This window comes from Anolis sagrei, chromosome 5, assembly GCF_037176765.1.
Source record: "Anolis sagrei isolate rAnoSag1 chromosome 5, rAnoSag1.mat, whole genome shotgun sequence".
In the NCBI taxonomy this organism is placed as follows: domain Eukaryota; kingdom Metazoa; phylum Chordata; class Lepidosauria; order Squamata; family Dactyloidae; genus Anolis; species Anolis sagrei.
Window position 1 is genome coordinate 13,681,000 of NC_090025.1, and position 18,316 is coordinate 13,699,315.

The window sequence follows — 18,316 nt, forward strand, 5'->3', positions numbered from 1 at the left end:
ACTGCCTCCCTGACTGGGCTGCCTTGACCACCACGGAATTTGGGTCGGGATGGTGTTTGAGCGACTCCAGTCCCTCATCATCGGTACAATACCATGCCTCAATTCTTTTAGAGGTAGGGGGTATCGAGGAAGGGGTCTTCCAGGACGCTTGGATGACCTCTAATAAGTAGGGCAGGAAAGGAAGCAGTGGAGCCAGAGGGGCTTCAGATTGCACCCTCTTAAAGACCGGATCGGTGACTGCCTTTGAGGTCTGTTTAATCTCAAGACCCAGCGTTTCTGCCATCCTCGCCATCTGGTCGGCAAAGGCCCGAACATTGTCTGCAGGCGAGGGTGGGTCGGCGTCATAGGCATCATGGGTTGGAGATCTGTCCAAAGCCAGAGAAATTAGACTCTGAGTGTATAGAGCCTTTAATGTCTTTGTCGAACTCTTCCTCCTCTGAGCGCTGAGAGGAGGAAGAGGGATGTCTCGATGGTATCTGGAGAGGCCTGGCCACTCCCACTGGGGAGGAAGGTGGAGGCGCTTGTTTAGATGCCGAGGCCTGAGCGGCTCTTGCCAACCGCGTGGTCTGCCGTCCCCTTTCTGGGGTAGAAGGTGGGAAAAGTTGTTGCCTTGCTGCCGGTGGAGGATTTTCGACGACGGTTGACACCGATTGCACCGGTGACGGAGGCAATTCTTCCGCAATTTGGATGTCCGGAGTCTTGTCCATCACCGGCCTGGGTTTCTGAGCCGACTGGATGGGAGACGACCTAGACGATGAGGTTGCCGACGACAATTGAGCCGGATGTTTGGAGGAGGATGAAGAAGACGATCTCGGCTGCGACCTCTTTTTCGCCGGGGGTTGCTGAACGGATCTTCCCGGCATTGGAGGGACCGCGGGCAGGGCAGACTTTGACCTGCGAGACTCTTCATGCGACCTCTTAAAGGCTATCTGCATCGCTGACGTCGAAGGCGGTGTAGCCGTGGTCGACCTCGTCGAACGAACCGAGGCCACCGAGCTCGAGGTGGACGGTTGTCTCGCCGGCATCGTCTGTGTTGTCAGCGTGCACAGCTGTTTTTCAGGTCGTTTGGACGCCCTGGACAAAGTCGATGCGGGTTTTGAGGCCTGCATCGTTGAAGTCGGCGCCGACGGACCTGAAGCCGTCGCGGATGTCGAGGGCGTCGGTATCGAGGAAGCTCGAGACGTCGAAGCAGTCGATGTCGAAGGAGCTAGGGATTCTTTGAGAAGAAGGACTCTAAGGCGCGCCGCCCTGTTCTTTCTGGATTGGGCTGACAGCGCCTGGCAATGTTTGCAGGTCAAAGTGTTGTGGCCTTCTCCAAGGCAGCGGAGACACTTCGAATGTTTGTCCGAGTCAGGGATCTTTCTCGGGCATTCGGTACAACGCTTGAAGCGTGTCGTTGACATAGTATGGGAAAGCTTCTCCGAGCGAGCTGTGCGGCGGAAAAACAGGAACTACCGGGAGTGTGCGCAGGAGCGCCTTTTATGCCCTGCGGGCGGCTGGGTGGGGTTACTGCCAAAACTTTTAAACTTGGGAAGTTTTCCGTTGGAGCCCGCGCAGGCGCAGAACTCCATATGTGTGCATTCACGGAGACCACGAAGAAAAAATATGGTGTAATTTTTGGGTTTTTAAGTCTGTTCCGCTGGGGTTGTGTGTGTGTGTGTGTGTTTATGGGTGATGGACACTCATTGGACTGTTAGGTGTGTTGTGTCCAAATTTCATGTCAATTCGTCCAGTGGTTTTTGAGTTATGTTAATCCCACAAATATTACATTTTTATTTATAGATTCAAAAACATTTAACCTACTAATGTAATTTTGTTATTTTCTATTTTGAAATTTACCAGTAGCTGCTCCATTTCCCACCCTCAGTTTATACTCAAATCACCCTTCAGCTTATACTCAAATCAATACGTTTCCCCCGTTTTTTGTGGTAAATTAAGGTGCCTCGGCTTATATTTGAGTATATACGGTCCTTAAAAAATATCAACAGAGAAGGATTACCAACCCACTAAGGTGGCAAACTCAATGCGACTAATTTTTATTTCATTGATGAGCTCTTCTCTTTCAAGCTTCATCTCTTTCAGCACTCGGAGCCTCTCAGCATTTGCGTTCATCAGTTTCACCTTCTCCAATTCCATTTCACTCAAGCTGGCTTCTAAATCGCGCAACTGGCAGTCTTTCTTGTCCTGTAAAATCTAGAGAAAACAGCCAAAATGTCTTTCTTAAAAAACATTAGCACTCCCTATCTGGGGAATCGAATAAAATATACATACCTTAAGTTCATGGATTTCAAGTTTCTTGTCATTTGCCTCTTTCAAAAGCTGAGATTTCTCCAACTCCAATGCACCAGCTGTCCGGCTATGCTGGCCAATAACCTGGGTCATGTTCTCGATCTGCTTCCGCAGGATCTCAACCACCTTCTCCTTCTCCACCAGCTGCAGCTTCAAGGAGTCACACTCCGACTGGACGCCTAGTAGGTGTTCACTTTCAGTCTTCAGTTGTTGGAGCTCCTGCAGTTTGCCATCTACTCGACCACGGAGTTTCTGGATTTCCTCATTGGTCACCTCAATCATGCTTTCCTTCTCTTGCACAGACGACGTCAACTCAGCCACTTGCCTCTCTGCAGCCTCTAAGCTGATTTTCTTTTCTGCCAGTTCCTCTGAAACCTTGCGGAGAGTTTCTTTAGTTGACTCCTGCTGGGCAGTCATAGATGCAACCTTCTCTATACTTTCATTCTTTTCTTTAATGGCAGACATCTAGGGAGGGGAAAAAAAGCATTTATTCACTGCTTTCACCCATCAAGGGAGGTTATACCAATTTAAGTAAAACCAGGGTGAGAGGAGAAGCTATCTGTGGGAAGAGGGGATGCGAGGCTGGGCCAGCATTCTTCCACTCTACCCACAATCAGAGGCAGAAGTTTAATACTTTTGTTCACTATCTCCTCCAATTAACACTTTTATCTTGAAACTCACTGTTGCAACCCAGAGCAGGAAACTGGACCCTAAGACAACAATCCACCACACTTGACTTGAGGAAAAACAATCCTTTTTATTGATGAAAGATGAGTACAAAAATATGCAAGGTAAAAAGCCACAGTAAAAATCAGCAACAAGAAATGTCCATGAACAAAATCAAAAACCCACAGTAACACTGCTAAATCCTGGAACCTGTTAGCAATCCACTAACCGTACTTGAAGCACTAGAAAAATTCCTTGGAACAAAGCCACTGGAACTGCGAGTCTGCACATGAATCTGAAACGATGCCTGGACTAAATGGGCATCCAGGCCAAGCATTTTTAAAGCATAGAAATCTATTTCGTGACGTGCCTGAAGGCCGTGTTTGCATTTCTCTTAATCTAGCTGACCTCTGTAAACTCTGCGCTTCGCCTCTGCTTTTCCAAATCTGCCCCCGTCTATCCTCGTTAGAGGGACCAGGTGTCAGATTATCTGGAGAGCTAAAAGGGAGTGAAAGTTCAACGCTTGGCTCTGAATCATTCTCATCGTAATTTGGACTTTCGCTTTCCAAAGCAGCAGGATTTTCACTACACAAACCGTCATCTTCTACATTGATCTCAGAATCACTGACATTTTTATTGACATCAGGAAATACAATCAGAGAGTCAGGTACAGATTCACACACAGGCTGAACCCCAACACTCACTAAATGTGCCACCTCCAGCTCACTCACCAATATTGAATCTGCTCTTTCCTTTAAATAGGTAAACACGTGCGAGATATGTGCACCCGACAGACTTACCAGTTTTTTGTGACAATGTAAGCTCCTGGATTGATGCCTCATTTGAAAAAATCTAGATAGTTGTACCCAGACAACAACAACAACAACAACAAACTTTATTTATAGACCACCCTATTTCCCTGAAGGGACTCAAGGCGGTTTCTAACAAATATGGCAAACATTCAATGCACAAACAAAAACTATACAAACAGTTTACCTCAGGACAAAACACATTAGACAATAGAAAACAACACAACTATAACAAAATAGAGAAAAATAAAAATAAAAAATAAAATAAAAATAAAAGTAAAAACATAATAAAATACAAAATAACCCGATAAAACAACTAAAAATAAAATATAAACACTGAGAACATTGGAGTTCCATCAAATGAGGTTCAACAATAGCAATGGCCGGGAACACTAAAAGTGGACATAATCTTTTTAAAAGCGCTGGGCGAAGGTAGTCCAAACAACGTATCATAGGGCAGGGGAAGTGAATGAAGTGCAGAACAGAGGACTATCTGACGACCTACCAACTGGGCTTAGGGACTAATCGTTCTTGCTGGAACATCCAGATTTTCAGTTCTCTATGAAAGGACAGTGTGGGGGCTTGGCTAACTGCTCCAGCATTTCCTAGTCAACGCTTCTTTCCAACGACCTGCAAGTACTTTCTTCAAAGCTCTTATGACACCTTCAACTCAAACTTCATTTTTTTTGTTTCCATCTATGTGCATTCATTTCCTGTTCCACTGCAGCTACTAAAAACTAACCCACGGAGAAAAGTTTTGCAATGTTTCCAAAACACTAGCTTCCAAGACCAAGGAAATCCTTTGTGTGCATGTGGCAGCAGGAATACCTCTTTATGTGGCATCAATATACATTATATCTAAACAACAGCATTATGAAGGAATCCTAGACAGTGAGATTTATGATTGGAAGGGGATCTGAATCCAGCTCCCTAGTAGTAGTTTGCCAAGCATTGCATCACGTTTAGACTGTGTTTCACAGCTTAAGTAGATGCTGCCCCACTTCTGTGTTCTCGACCTTTTCATGATAGTAAAGAGAGTTATGATAATATTTGTTCTAGACCAGTGGTTCTCAACAAAAGTTGAAATGCTACATGTTAGCACACTCAGGTCCAAACCAACACTTCCAATTTCCCTATCATTAAACTTACATGCACACCCTACCTTTGCTTTTACCATAAAGCAACAATGCCATCAACAGGCAGCTGAAGAAATAACCATTAATTGTTCAAGGTGCTTCCAACCAGCCACTAATACGGTTATACCAGTTTTGTAAGGGATAGTTCCATGGTGATATTATCCTCTGCTTTTTCCTTCTGTTTCCAGTAAGGTTTTTTTTAAAGCATCCATTTGATTTTTTAAAAAGTTTAATTACTGCTTGAAGGATGAGGGACCCTATAGACCAGGCATGGGCAAACTTCATCCCTCCAGATGCTTTGGACTTCAACTCCCACAATTCCTTACAGCCTACCAGTTGTTAGGAATGTGGGAGTTGAAGTTCAAAACACCTGGAGGAACAAAGTTTGCCCATGCCTGCTCTAACGTAACAATATCACTGTAAAGCTGCTGCTTTGAGGTCACATAATTGTAATTTTCTGCTGTTACTATCAAAAGTAAGTTCTTTGATGGCCTAAGTATGACATGGCCTCAAGTTAGTTATCTATATAAATTAAAATGTAATGTTCATTTGTGGGATTAACATAACTCAAAAACCACTGAGCAAATTGACACCAAATTTGGACACAATATACCTCTCAGGCCAACGAGTGACCATCACTCATAACATCACTGAAAAACACACCAGAAGAGACTTAAAAACGAAAACTACATTACAACATATGTGCAAAACCACACACACACACACACACACATGTATGCAAAGACACACATAGATATACATATACACATATATACACACACACACAAAACACATATACACAGAATGGGCCACAGCAAAGCATGGCAGGTGACAGCTAGTAATTAAAATAAAAAAGCATCCTCATGCATCAGGAGTTTAGGACCATAACACAGAGTGGGCATTTCCCCTTGAGCTAGCTCTCCACTTTGGCCATCCCTCCTGACCTGTCGATCCATTTGTTCCTGGCTCTCCGCCTTCATGGACTTCATTGAGGCATCCATGCGCTGCAATTCCATGTTCTTGTTGTCCAGCTCCCTCCGCAAATGGTCAATGGTGATACTGCTTCCCGTGTCTCGATCCCAGAGCCGTTTATTCTGCTCTTTTTCTAGATTGAGCTCCATATCCTTCTTGTGCAATTCTGACTACAATGCAAACAGGGCATCTTCAAAGCATTACAATTTGCTTTGGTTTTTTTTAAAAAAGCAAGAAAGCTTTACATTTATCATTATTAAATTATACTACAGTGCAGAGTCAAAGTAAGCCATAAGGGTAAAGGTTTCTCCTAACATTATGTCTAGTCATGTCTGACTCTGGGGGGTGGTACTCATCTCAATTTCTAAGTCGAAGAACTGGGGTTGTCCATAGACACCTCCAAGATCATGTGGCCAGCATGACTATAGGGAGTGCTGTTGCCTTTCCGCAGGAGAGGTACCTATTGATCTACTCACATTTGCATGTTTTGGAACTGCTAGGTTGGCAGAAGCTGAGCCTAACTGCCAAAGCTCATCCCACTCCCTGGATTTGAACCACTAACCTTTTGGTCAGCAAGTTCAGCAGCTCAGTGGTTAACCTGCTGCTCTACCAAGAGCATTTAAAGTAAGCCATATGCTTGAAGAATTTAAATAACAGTCTGTAGTTCAAATTAAACATCGTTTATATCTTCCACTAACCAAAATATCTTGCCAGTATACAAACATTCTTATGCTGCCTAGAAGCAAACATCACTGAGCAAAAAACAACGGAACAGAGCTTGGGGACAACACTCTACAAGGTAATGCATTAATTCTAATTGGTACTGTCAGGGGTATGAGTTTTATCATGTTTATTTTCTGATTCTTTCTAAGCTACATATGGCCAATGAAAGGGAATTAGTCCTTCCTTCTCCCCCACCATGTGAGGTAAACATGGCCTACTCCAAAGAAATTTAGTAAAGGTAAAGGTTTCCTCTTGACATTAAGTCAATTGTGGTGCTCCTCTCAATTTCTAAGCTGAAGAGGCGGTGTTGTCTGTAGACGCCTCCAAATTCATGTGGCCAGCATGACTGAATGGAGTGCCGTTACCTTCCCGCAGAAGTAGTACCTATTAATCTACTCACATTTGCATGTTTTCGAACTGCTAGGTTGGTAGAAGCTGGGGCTAACAGAGCTCACCCACTCCCCGGATTTGAACCGCTGACCCTTCAGTCAGCAAGTTCAGCAGCTCAGTGGTTTAACTTGCTGCACCCTTCCCTCCCAATGAAATTTACCCCACCCCATTTGTGTGGTCTTCTACAAAAGGCTATGAAAAATAATAAAGAGTTAAATCTTCCTCCCCTTCCTGGACACAGCCTGCTCCCAAAACCATGAGTTCTGAGCATCCTCAACAAAATCTTGAATTATAAATCATTAAATATTGGAGGGTTTATATATCATGAAGATTAAATAACTTCAGATTGTGGAATTCAGTGTTCCCTAGGTCTTCACAAATGTGTGGAATCTGATCCATTTAGCTGGATCATTACTATGATTTTAAAGTAATTTAATATGATAGTCTCATTCAAGATATTAAGGAAATACTACTACGAAAGTTCAAGTATCTCTTATTTGAAATACTTGGGACCAGAATTATTTTGGAATTTTTTTTTGCCTTTAAGAATACCTATATTTGCATTCACCAACATAAGAATTAAACTTGCCAATGGGACTCAAGTCTAAACATGAAATTCATATACATTTTATATACATCTCATGCATATAGCTTAGAAGTAATTTTATGCACACAATTTTTAATGATTTTATGCATAATACACTGAACTATCAGAAAGCAAAAAAGTCACTATCTTAGCCTCAAAATTTTGGAAGATTTCAGAATTCCAGATAAGGGATGCTCAACTTATATTGCTTCTATTACTAATAACAATAATAATAATGTTGTCTTACATTCTTACCCTCAACAGCTGAACCTGATCATCCAAGTTTCCTGTTTCCAGGCTATACTGATCCCTTTCACTCTGAGCCTCGGCTATTTCTGAGTTAACCAGATGCAGCTCTTTCTCAAGTTCTTCTATCTATGATATTAACACAAAAACACTCCCACAGTCACGAAGAGTCTTACAGCAGCTGTCCTACTCAGAAGGCTACCATAGTGTTAATGTGGCAAGAGCAGGAACATGGTAGTACTTTTCCAGTTCAAGACTTTACTCATTGTACAGCAGATATGCTGTTGCAATGCTTTTTTCCCTCCAGCTCTCCCTTATTAGTTTCCAAATGCTAATGTTGCTAAAGAAAGTCCAGCCAGAAAGAGGATGAGGTTAAAGGTGGGTATAAAAGTGGGCACAAACTCCATGAGCAATTCCTAATCTCAAGATACAAGGAGCAGCACCTGTTGCTTTGTGTCCACCATCTAAGCAAGTTAAGACCTCAACAAAGAGCTGAATGCATTCCTTTCAAAAACTGAAATATTAGTCAGCAATCTTCTACTTTGACTTTTTGGAATTATCTTTAAGAGGAAGTATTATTAATGTCATAAAAAAAACTTTCACTGAAATCGAGCAAATTATTGGCAGGTTTGCCAATATAAACACCCAATAAGCTGCTTTTGTGGATTAGAAGTCAAATAGCGAAGTATGAGCAAATGTCTGTAAAAAGTATAATTTTTCTCGACTGCATTGGGGAATAGAGGAAACAGTAAGTAAACAGAGCTGGCCTTAGCACATTTCAGACAACAGCTGAACAATGTTAGTTAGGGAATGCACGTTTCTGACAAGTATGTTGCTTAAGGTAAAGGTAAAGGTAGTCCCCTGACATTAAGTCCAGTCACGTCTGACTGGGGTGTGGTGTTCATCTCCATTTATAAGCCGAAGAGCCAGCGTTGTCCGTAGACACCTCCAAGGTCATGTGGCCGGTATGACAGCATGGAGCGCCGTTATGTTGCTTACCTTATAATAATATAATAATATGTTGCTTACCTTATAATAATATAATAATAAATAATAATAATACTTTATTTATACCCCGCCACCATCTCCCCAAGGGACTTGGAGCGGCTTACATGAGGCCAAGCCCAACAACACATCAAAACAAGCAATGATAAAATAACAAGCAAAAAACAAAATAAACAATACAATTAATGTAACTCACAAGTAGACAATAACACACAAGAATTTAAACCTATGGCTGGGCCAAATGTAATAATTAAAACTTTAAAAATAAATGCTGGACATGAACAAAGGATGTATCTATTTGGAAGGTTTTAAATCAAAAGTAAAGAGCAACCCAACAGGTAATTAAAGTGCTTCTCAGAGTATTTGCAGGGGATTGTTTCCTTTATTCAGGAAAGGCACACTGGAACAGCCACGTTTTCAGGCTCCTCCTAAAGAATGCCAATATGGGGGCTTGTCCGATATCCTTGGGGAGTGAGTTCCAGAGTCAAGGGGCAACCATCGAGAAGGCCCTCTCCCTCGTCCTCACTAATCGTGCCTGCGAGGGAGGTGGGAGTGAGAACAGGGCCTCCTAAAGACTGCCAATATGGGGGCTTATCTGGAAATAATGTGGTAGAAACACAGAATAAGTGTAAGAAACAAGGTGCAGGCAAACTCCAAATTTCATTCTGGAGTATCTATCAGAAGCCTGATGCTCAACATGGAGTTCAAGACATACATAATGGAGTACAGTTTGTGTTGACAAAACCTTTGCATTCACCTTGTCCTGAGACATTCTCCTTGTTTCTCGCAGCTCCGAACGTAACTGAGACACAGTGCTTTCCAGCTGGTTGACCTGACGCATGTACAATGAATTCTGGTTTTTTGCTTGTTCTCTAAGAAGGGAAACATAAAGTAGTTTAAACAATATATTGTTATGGAAGCTGCTGCCATAAGATGTAGGGGCTACATAAAAGGACTCACTCTGGAGAGAAACCCCATAAATGCCCGGAGTGTGGTCAGAGCTTTGCTCAGAGTGGAACTAGAAGTTTACAACAAAGACCACACACTGGGGAGAAACCCTATAAATGTCTGGAGTGTGGCCAGAGCTTCGCTCGGAAAGGACATCTACAGCCACACCAAAGGATTCACACTGGGGAGAAACCCTATAAATGCCAGGAATTTGGACAGAGCTTCACTGAAAGTTTCCACTTTCAGTGAAGCTCTGTCCAAATCCCTGGCATTTATAGGATTTCTCCCCAGTCTACAGAAACATCAAAGAACTCACACTGGGGAGAAACCCTAAAAAAGCATTGAGTGTGGACACAGCTTCGCTCAGAGTTCAAGTCTGCGTTCACATCAGAATCTCACACTGGGGAGAAAGCCTAGAATTAGCTGTACTGTGGACACAGCTTTATTCAGAGTGGAAGCCTATGTTCACATCAAAGGATTCACACTGGGGAGAAACCCTATAATTGCCTGAAGTCTGAAAAGAATTTCACGAACAGTGCAAGTCTATTTTCACATCACAGGACTCACACTGAGGAGAAGCACTATACATGCCTGCAAATAAATTGTTAAGGTTACATTTACAATGACACCAATGTTTTGTTCATCTAGAAAGAAAATTTGAAAGGCATGTCTGTGATGTCCAGATGCCAACTGGGGCAACAGGAAAAAGGCAACGAGTTTCTTGCCCTGTTGATAGGCCTCACTGTAGAATCTCTCAGAAGAAAACCAGGGCTCTTCCTATATTTAAGCAAGAAATTAAATCAATAATATTTGAATGAATGAAAAAAAATCAATTAAATGGAATGAATAAAATAGATTTACTGTTATCTGCAATAAATCAAATCACTGCACAACATATTAAGTCACTGGCTTATTGATAATAAATAATTTGAGTCTCTGTATGGAGAGGAAAAAGCAGGATATAAATAAACTTAATAAATAAAAATAAACATGAGCAACTGAAACATTTAGGAAAGTATACCAAAGCAGAAAAAAATAATGATGAGCTTCAAAATATTTCAAAGGTGAAAGACAGTCTGGAACTGAGTGATGGAGTTATACCAAAATAACAGCCTTAAAAACGAAAGAGTTTTAAATATAGTAGTATTTGTGCACTGCAACCCGCTTCATAAGATGCAATCTAGGTTTGTTATAGAAGCAGGAAATCTATCTTAACTTCATGCCAAATGCTATATTTTTTCATGCACTTTTTGGGTTACTTTAGCTGTTCCAGAGCTAAAGAGCTAAAGAGCCACGGTGGAGTGATGGGGCACCATGTCCCTTTTCAGCATCTGCACAGTGTGAATGCAGCCAGTGTCTGATGACAGAGCTGGAAAAATACTTTCAAACATCAAGAACTTACAATTATTTGGGGGAGGGGGGCAGAATTTTGAGTTGCCAACTCTACTTAGGGCCGTGAAGGAATCCATATTACATATTTGGTAATGTATAAGACTATAAAAAGTCGGGCTTCTGCCACACACAATTTACTGTGAATATGCAATGGTTTATCCTGGGAAGGCAAGCAGGGATTTTTTTTCCTATCCTAGAGTTAATTAGCCCTCTGCACAATTACATCCCTTACTTATATACTCAATCAAAGTGTATACATTCAAGTTGTGGGTAAGAGCTCTAAGAAGCTTGCAGTGATATACTTGCAGATTAGCATGACTTAGAGACATACTGCACAATTTCCAGCTGGCTTTGGATACTGCTTGCATGGCTGCGGGAAGCATTAGCATTCTCACTCAGCGCTTCCAATTCCTGTTCATGCTCACTGATCAGCCTTTCAATACTGTGATTAACAAACAAAGAGAGAGGCGATATTCATTACATCAAATTATCTGTTTGTACGGAAGCAAGTGCTGAACATATAGTTGCACTCTGGGGCGACCAATAAACAGAATCATAGAAGGGGATATATAGATGGGAGGGGTCTTGATTCTTAATGCTTGGAAACACTAGTTTGTAGGGAACTCAATGCTGTCCTGAAAATGATCTCCTTATCATAGTGAAATCTCAATGGCTGCTGCAAAGTCCCACAGTTGAAGAGAAAAGTTCCAGAGGAAATCATCACCTCCATCCCACGTTTGGAGACGGTAAATCTTGATTTCTCCAAGTTCAAACAGATCTCAAGAAAAATGAAGCAATTTTTAATCCCTTCTCTCAGAGACATTTGGGAATCCACCCCCACAATGATGGAAAACTATAGCTTATCTAAGAAAGCTGTACGACTTCCCTAGAATTTCCTAGATTTCCACAAGCTACACGGCTCCTGCTGAGAATGCACTTACCTACTATGAAAACGGCAAAGCTTTCAATAGTTTTCTTAATACTAATAGTTTGTGTATCTATTGTGGATTATTTTATTTCATTTTGAATATCTCAGGCTAAGAACCTTCCATTTTGTTTTTTTATTGGCGATCTTTAGAATGTAGACTGTTTTTTGTAGGTAAGTCTACATTCTAAACCAGGCATGGGCAAACTTCGGGTCTGCAGGTGTTTCGGACTTCAACTCCCACAATTCCTGGCCTCAGGCCCCTTCCTTTTTCCCCTCAGCCGCTTATAGTGGCTGAGGGGAAAAAGGAAGGGGCCTGAGGCCAGGAATTGTGGGAGTTGAAGTCCGAAACACCTGCAGACCCGAAGTTTGCCCATGCCTGTTCTAAACCATTAAAATGTCAGAGTGCGACAGAACCTTTCAAACTTAGGAGAATGGACACTGAGACTTCAGTAAAAGCAAACATATAGCTTTACTGAATAGAGCAAATATACAGCACACACTTGCATTGACGCCCAACCAAAAAGAACAGAAACAAGACAAAAGCACCGTAGTAGTACGAACGAAATCTTATCTCTGGATCCTCCCTACGCGTTCCAGGCACACTCAGGGTCACAACTTCAGTTTACTAGAGTCTTGACTGATTAACCCTTTCAGTGTCAATACACTCTTTGCTAATGCATTCAGGTTACATTCACAGTCATTGTACAAAATTACATTTAAACATTCACATTACACTACTCATACATTAACATAAAATACATTAAAAAATGAAAATAGAGAATGACGTACCTCTCATGATGGTCCTGAAGCACCATTTCAATTTTGCACTGGGATTCTTTCTTCAGTAGTTCCTGTTGTTCTTCAAGCTGTTAATAAATTGTCACAAATTATAACAAAGAACAATTCTTCTTACATGTTAAAAACACATAAGGCGGAGTGTATCCTATAGAACATATGTGATTCCCAGGGACCCCAACATAGATCCTAACACCGCCTTAATTTTTTGTTACAATTCAATCTATATATATAAGAACCTTAAGGTTGTAATTAGGCGGTCAAAAATGGCTAAACCACCGGACGAAATCTCACCACATTTGCCCTGCTAACACCTCTTCCCCCAAGGTATGACCAACAACTCTCAAAACACCAATATGCAACAACACAAACGCACAACACCCGAAAAACACGGAGCATGCGCAGAGGCCTCGGGAGGAAAACGGTGAGGAAGGACTCCATTTGCCAGTTTCCCCCGCGCCCAAATCTCCCTCCGCATGCACACTGCCATGGGAGGAATACGATGAGGAAGGACTCCATTTCCCAGCTTCCCCCGCACCCAAATCTCCCTCCGCATGAATACTGCCATCTGCCTGCCTCCCTCTACACGAACCCAGCCTGAGAAAGCCCACCGGACCGATGTAAGCACTCACGCTCGGGGAGGGCATGGGAGCTGCGGGGGGCCGCCGAGGGCAACTAAAACGACACGAAATGGGAGGGAGAGAAAGAGGGAAAGAAGGAGGGAAGGAGAGAAAGAAGGAAAGAAAAAAAGATAGAGAAGAAAGGAGGGAGAGAATGAGGGAAAGAAAGAAAGAAAGCAGGGTAGAGAAGGAAGGAAGGGGAGAGGAGGGAAAGAAGGAGAGAAGGAAAGAAAGAAAGGTAGAGAAGGAAGGAAAGAGAGAAGGAAATAAAAAAGTGAAAGAAGGAAGGAAGGAGAGAAGGAACGAAAGAGGGAAGGAAGGAAGGATGAAACCAAACAGCAAAGGAAGCGAGAAAAGGAACAGGTAGAGAAGGAAGAAAGAAGAAGAGAAAGAAAAAGAGGGAAAGAAGGAAAGAGGGAGGGAAGGAAGGAGAGAGAAAAAGAGGAGAAAGAGGGAGGGAAGGTTTGCCACAGCAACGCGTGGCGGGTACAGCTAGTATTATACAAAAAAGCAACCCTACACCTTATACAGGGGCACTCTAAAATAATGTGATCACACAGTTTTAGGCCAGGAAAGCCTTTTCTCTTCATTTCCTGGTTGGGAATTATTGCTGTTGTTATTGCATTAACTGCCTCTCCCTGCAGCTCGAGGCAGGATACAACATGGTTAAAACAGAAAAATAGAATACAAGACTATAAAAATATATATAACAAGATACACATAGTAAAAATGCGGATTGAAATTCTCAAGTTAAAACTGACTGGGAAAGCCTACTGGAAAAGATAGGTTTTTAATTTATTGTTGAAAGTTTTCATGGTCGGAATCACTGGGTTGTTGTAGGTTTTTTGAGCTGTATGGCCTGAAAAAACTATGCTTCTAGAACATGGCCATCCAGCCCAAAAAACCTACAACAACCCATGTCTTTAATTGTCTCTTAAATTCTGACAGCTAACTTAACTGTCAAAGCTCTTCCAGCAGATTAGTCCAGTCATAGGGCGGTTGATGAAAAGGTCCCCTGAGTGATGTTTGGCAGTTGGGTTCTATCTGGAGTAGCCACTACACTATTTGAGGAAATAGTGTAGTGCAATGTCAGCAGATGTGTCTTTTTAATTGAGCTTGCATCTTAGATGGCAGTAGGGCTTGACTATCATTCTGTCATTGTTTCCTTTTACTGGAATCATGTAGAATTTGAGATAGCTGCTGGAACCAGACGGCGATTCAGAAACCTGGAACTGTTCTTCTTGCTTCCTGACACAACCTTACTGTCCACCTGTCCCCATAACTGTATACTCCCCTTTACTACCATCTGCCCCCTCCCATTCCAAATGAACTGTCAAAACAGTGAGAGGTTGGTGGTAAGACAACTAGAGCTTTAAAAAGGCACAAAAATACTGCCTATAGTTTGCACACTCATTCTATCACCTCATACAAAGTTTTTGGGTGTTTTCAGAGAAAAAAAGTGGTATGACTGTGTGCATGCATATGCAGTGGCAACATTGCTTTTACCTTATTGTGTTTAGTGTGGTAATAGATTGCCTATATTCCAAGTTATTGGACTAGATGAGCTTTGAGATAATTTCCGAAGTTGGATCCAGGATCTGTCTTTTGCTGGAAGACTGCTCCCATGGCAATATCTAGCTTTTTAGAAATCAAAAGTATCCCAGTTTTAACACAAAGCTTTACTGTCTGCAGACATGGTCTCACCTCAAACCCATTTAGGAGGAGAGTTCAGTACAGCCTTGTAGACACTTAAACCCATGCACTTTAAAAGACCAAAGTGCATTAAGACTGTGACTAGCCATCCAAAACAATGGCAGTGAGCCACCACTGTAGTTATTTACCCCTATCTCAACAGGATGGAGTATCCAGTATTTTATTTATTTATTTAATATATTTAAATCCTGCCCTTCTCCCCATAAGGGGGACTCAGCTCGGCCTCACATGAGCATCAGAGGATGCCAAGAGCATAAATACCATAAAAATTACAATTCACAATAAAATCATTTTAGAACATTGTACAACATCATAGTAAAATTTAACAATAAATTAATTGATTAACGTGCTAGTAAAACCAAGCCGAGCCAGGAGAATCCATGTCGTAAAATCCCAATTTCCTTTTCCTATTGCCGCTGGCTTCTAATCGAATGCCTGGCCCCATTGCCAGGTTTTCAGTTGTCTTCTAAAGGACAGGAGGGATGTGACCAACCTGATATCTTTAGGGAGAGAGTTCCACAGACGGGGGGGGGGGGGGGGGGGGCACTGCTGAGAAGGCCCTGTCTCTCGTTCCCACCAACTGCGTTTGTGAGTGGGATCGAGAGCAGGGTCTCTCCTGATGATCTTAAGTTTGTGGTGGTTCATAGCAGGAGATACGTTTGGACAGGTACTCAACTGACCAGTATTGTCCTTTGAGAAAGGAAAGTGGATTGTCGTCATTATTAATAGTAATTGTTTTCATACTACCTTATTATGATTAGTCTCTCAACATGATTTTGATTAAGTCATGTCCTATTCCAATTTTTATGTTTCTCTCCTACACATAATACTACAAATACACAGTTCTATGCAATCTCTAGACCAGCAAGTCCTCAAACCTTTTAAACAGAGGGCCAGGTCAGTCCCTCAAACTGTTGGAGGGCCGGATTATAATTTGAAAAAAACCATAAATGAATTCTTATGCACACTGCACGTATCTTGTTTGTAGTGCAAAAGACACTTAAAAACAATACAATAATTAAAACGAAGAACAATTTTAACAAATATAAACTTATTAGTATTTCAATGGGAAGTGTGGGTCTATTTTTGGCTGATGTGATAGGATTGTTGTTGTTATTGTGCGCTTTCAAGTCATTTCAGAATTAGGTTGACCCTGAGCGAGGGCCAGGTAAATGACCTTGGAGGGCCGCACCTGGCCTCCGGCCTTAGTTTGAGGACCCCTGCTCTAGACTCTAGGCAACTTGAATGGAAGGGCACTTACTGAGGCAAGCCTTCCTTGGAGGCGCAGCACCTCAGCTTCCAGATCTCGCAGCACTTTGCCAAAAGCAGTGGGCAAGTTGCAGATGTGGAGATTGGTAACGGATTCATGTTCGTACACCTTCTTACCCATGTCCTCTTCATACTTTATTAGGATTTGCCGGAGTTCCCGGAACACATTTTCATGGCCCTGGACCATCATCCTCAGGTGCTCTGTCTGGCTACTGGATTCCTTCAGCATTTCTTCCTTAAGCTGACTGGCAGTTTCCAGTTCACTAATTGTAGCCTTCATCTGACAGCTGAGATCCTCTTGAGTCTGAGACTCCTTCCGTCTATTTACCAGAAACAAAAACACTTATTAATAAATGTAGTGGCCTTGGGTAGCTGGCTATGTTTTAGCTTTATTCATGTGTTTACAGGAGCTTGGGAAATCCCCTTTTTGGACTACACCTCCCAGAATTTTCTAGGCAGTTGATTGGAAGTTTCAGGAAGTTGCAGTACAAAATACTTTTTTAAAGCTTGATATAATACATTGACAGCCAGTATGGCACAGTGGTTTAAGTGTTGTATTACGAATCCCAAGACCAGTGTTTGAATCCCTATTCAGCCACAGGGCAAGTGACCTTGGGCAAGTCACACTCTATCAGCTTGAGAAGGCAAAGGCAACCCCTCTTGAACAAATCTTCCCAAAAAAGCCCCCAAAGGTAGGCTTATCTCAGGGTTGCCATAAGTCAGAAACTACTTGAAGGTGCACAGCAATAACTTGCTATCTTTTGCTGATCGAAATTAGCAGCCTTCAACCAACAATAGTGCCCTGTTTTGTCCCAGGAATAGCCTTACAACATGGGTTAAAGCAACTAAGAAACCTTTACTTCAGCAAAATGATAATAATGTAACAAACAGCAGGAAAGGAATAGCAGGAAAATTCCAAAATGTCTTACATCAGACATGAAACAAGAGTCTTTGGCAAAACATCTTTGTGGGGCACTTTGTTGATGCTGGAGCTGCAAGCAGAGAAACACTAAGTAGACCAGTTGCTGCCAGCATTGACTACTCGCTTTACTGCTTATTTATAGCCCTCAGCTAGGCCGAGGTCTGATTGCTCAGCGTCCTTGCAGTAATTCTAGCTGACTTTCTCCTTTTCTTCCTTCACCCTTCGGCATTCCTGAAACGTAGGAAACGGCAGTATGTTTTCCTCTCCTTCTCTTCCTCCTCAACACTTGGCCGCAAATTCCCATTTCCTACATCTCCAGCCTCCTGTTCTACCTCCTCCTCCTCAGAAGAGTACACAACAAATAGAATAGTTGAGTTGAAAGAATCTAACTCCCTTCTCCGTGTAGGATCTCCAGCTAAAGCATACCACTAGGTAGTTGTCCACTGTCGTGTCCTGAGGCTCTCCCAGTATCAGAGCTGAGATTTATTTAAACAAACACCATGTTTATAAATAAAACTAAAGTATTGAGTCTTCCAAGGTCTGGCCAAAATAACTGAATTGGATCACACAGCTGGTGTTGAGGCTCAGCGTCCTGGCAGTGAAGCTACTACCAGTTGTAGGAGGAAAGGGAGTGATGCTGAGTTAGAGGAGGAACAGCGTCAGCTGAAACGCATTCGGGAGATTATTTTGGCACCTAGTGACTTTGCAGGGTTTGGGACCGAAGACTTAGAGGAATTAGATTACAGGGGAGTAAAGCGCTTTGCCAGTGAGTCTGACAGTGATGAGGAAGTAATGAACAAACGGCTCCGACAATTGCAGTTCGGATGAACAGGGATCCAGTGATGGGGAAATGGAAGAGGGGCTGGACTGGACACGTGTTAGAGAAATTCAGGACATATGTGCACAG

At 42.3% G+C, this 18,316-nt stretch overlaps 1 protein-coding gene across 2 annotated transcripts in view; it reads right to left on the reverse strand.

Moving 5' to 3' along the window:
• CCDC158 (coiled-coil domain containing 158) overlaps window positions 1-18,316 on the reverse strand; it is a 64,195-nt gene that overhangs the window by 31,450 nt on the left and 14,429 nt on the right. For both annotated transcript variants that reach the window (XM_060779373.2, XM_060779372.2), the window contains exons 5-12: window positions 16,480-16,807; window positions 12,880-12,956; window positions 11,494-11,604; window positions 9,580-9,694; window positions 7,827-7,946; window positions 5,845-6,042; window positions 2,272-2,754; window positions 2,004-2,193 (exon numbers count right to left, since the gene is read on the reverse strand). In XM_060779373.2, coding sequence (XP_060635356.2) covers window positions 2,004-2,193; window positions 2,272-2,754; window positions 5,845-6,042; window positions 7,827-7,946; window positions 9,580-9,694; window positions 11,494-11,604; window positions 12,880-12,956; window positions 16,480-16,807 — 1,622 coding nt within the window. The remainder of the gene's footprint in view (window positions 1-2,003; window positions 2,194-2,271; window positions 2,755-5,844; window positions 6,043-7,826; window positions 7,947-9,579; window positions 9,695-11,493; window positions 11,605-12,879; window positions 12,957-16,479; window positions 16,808-18,316) is intronic.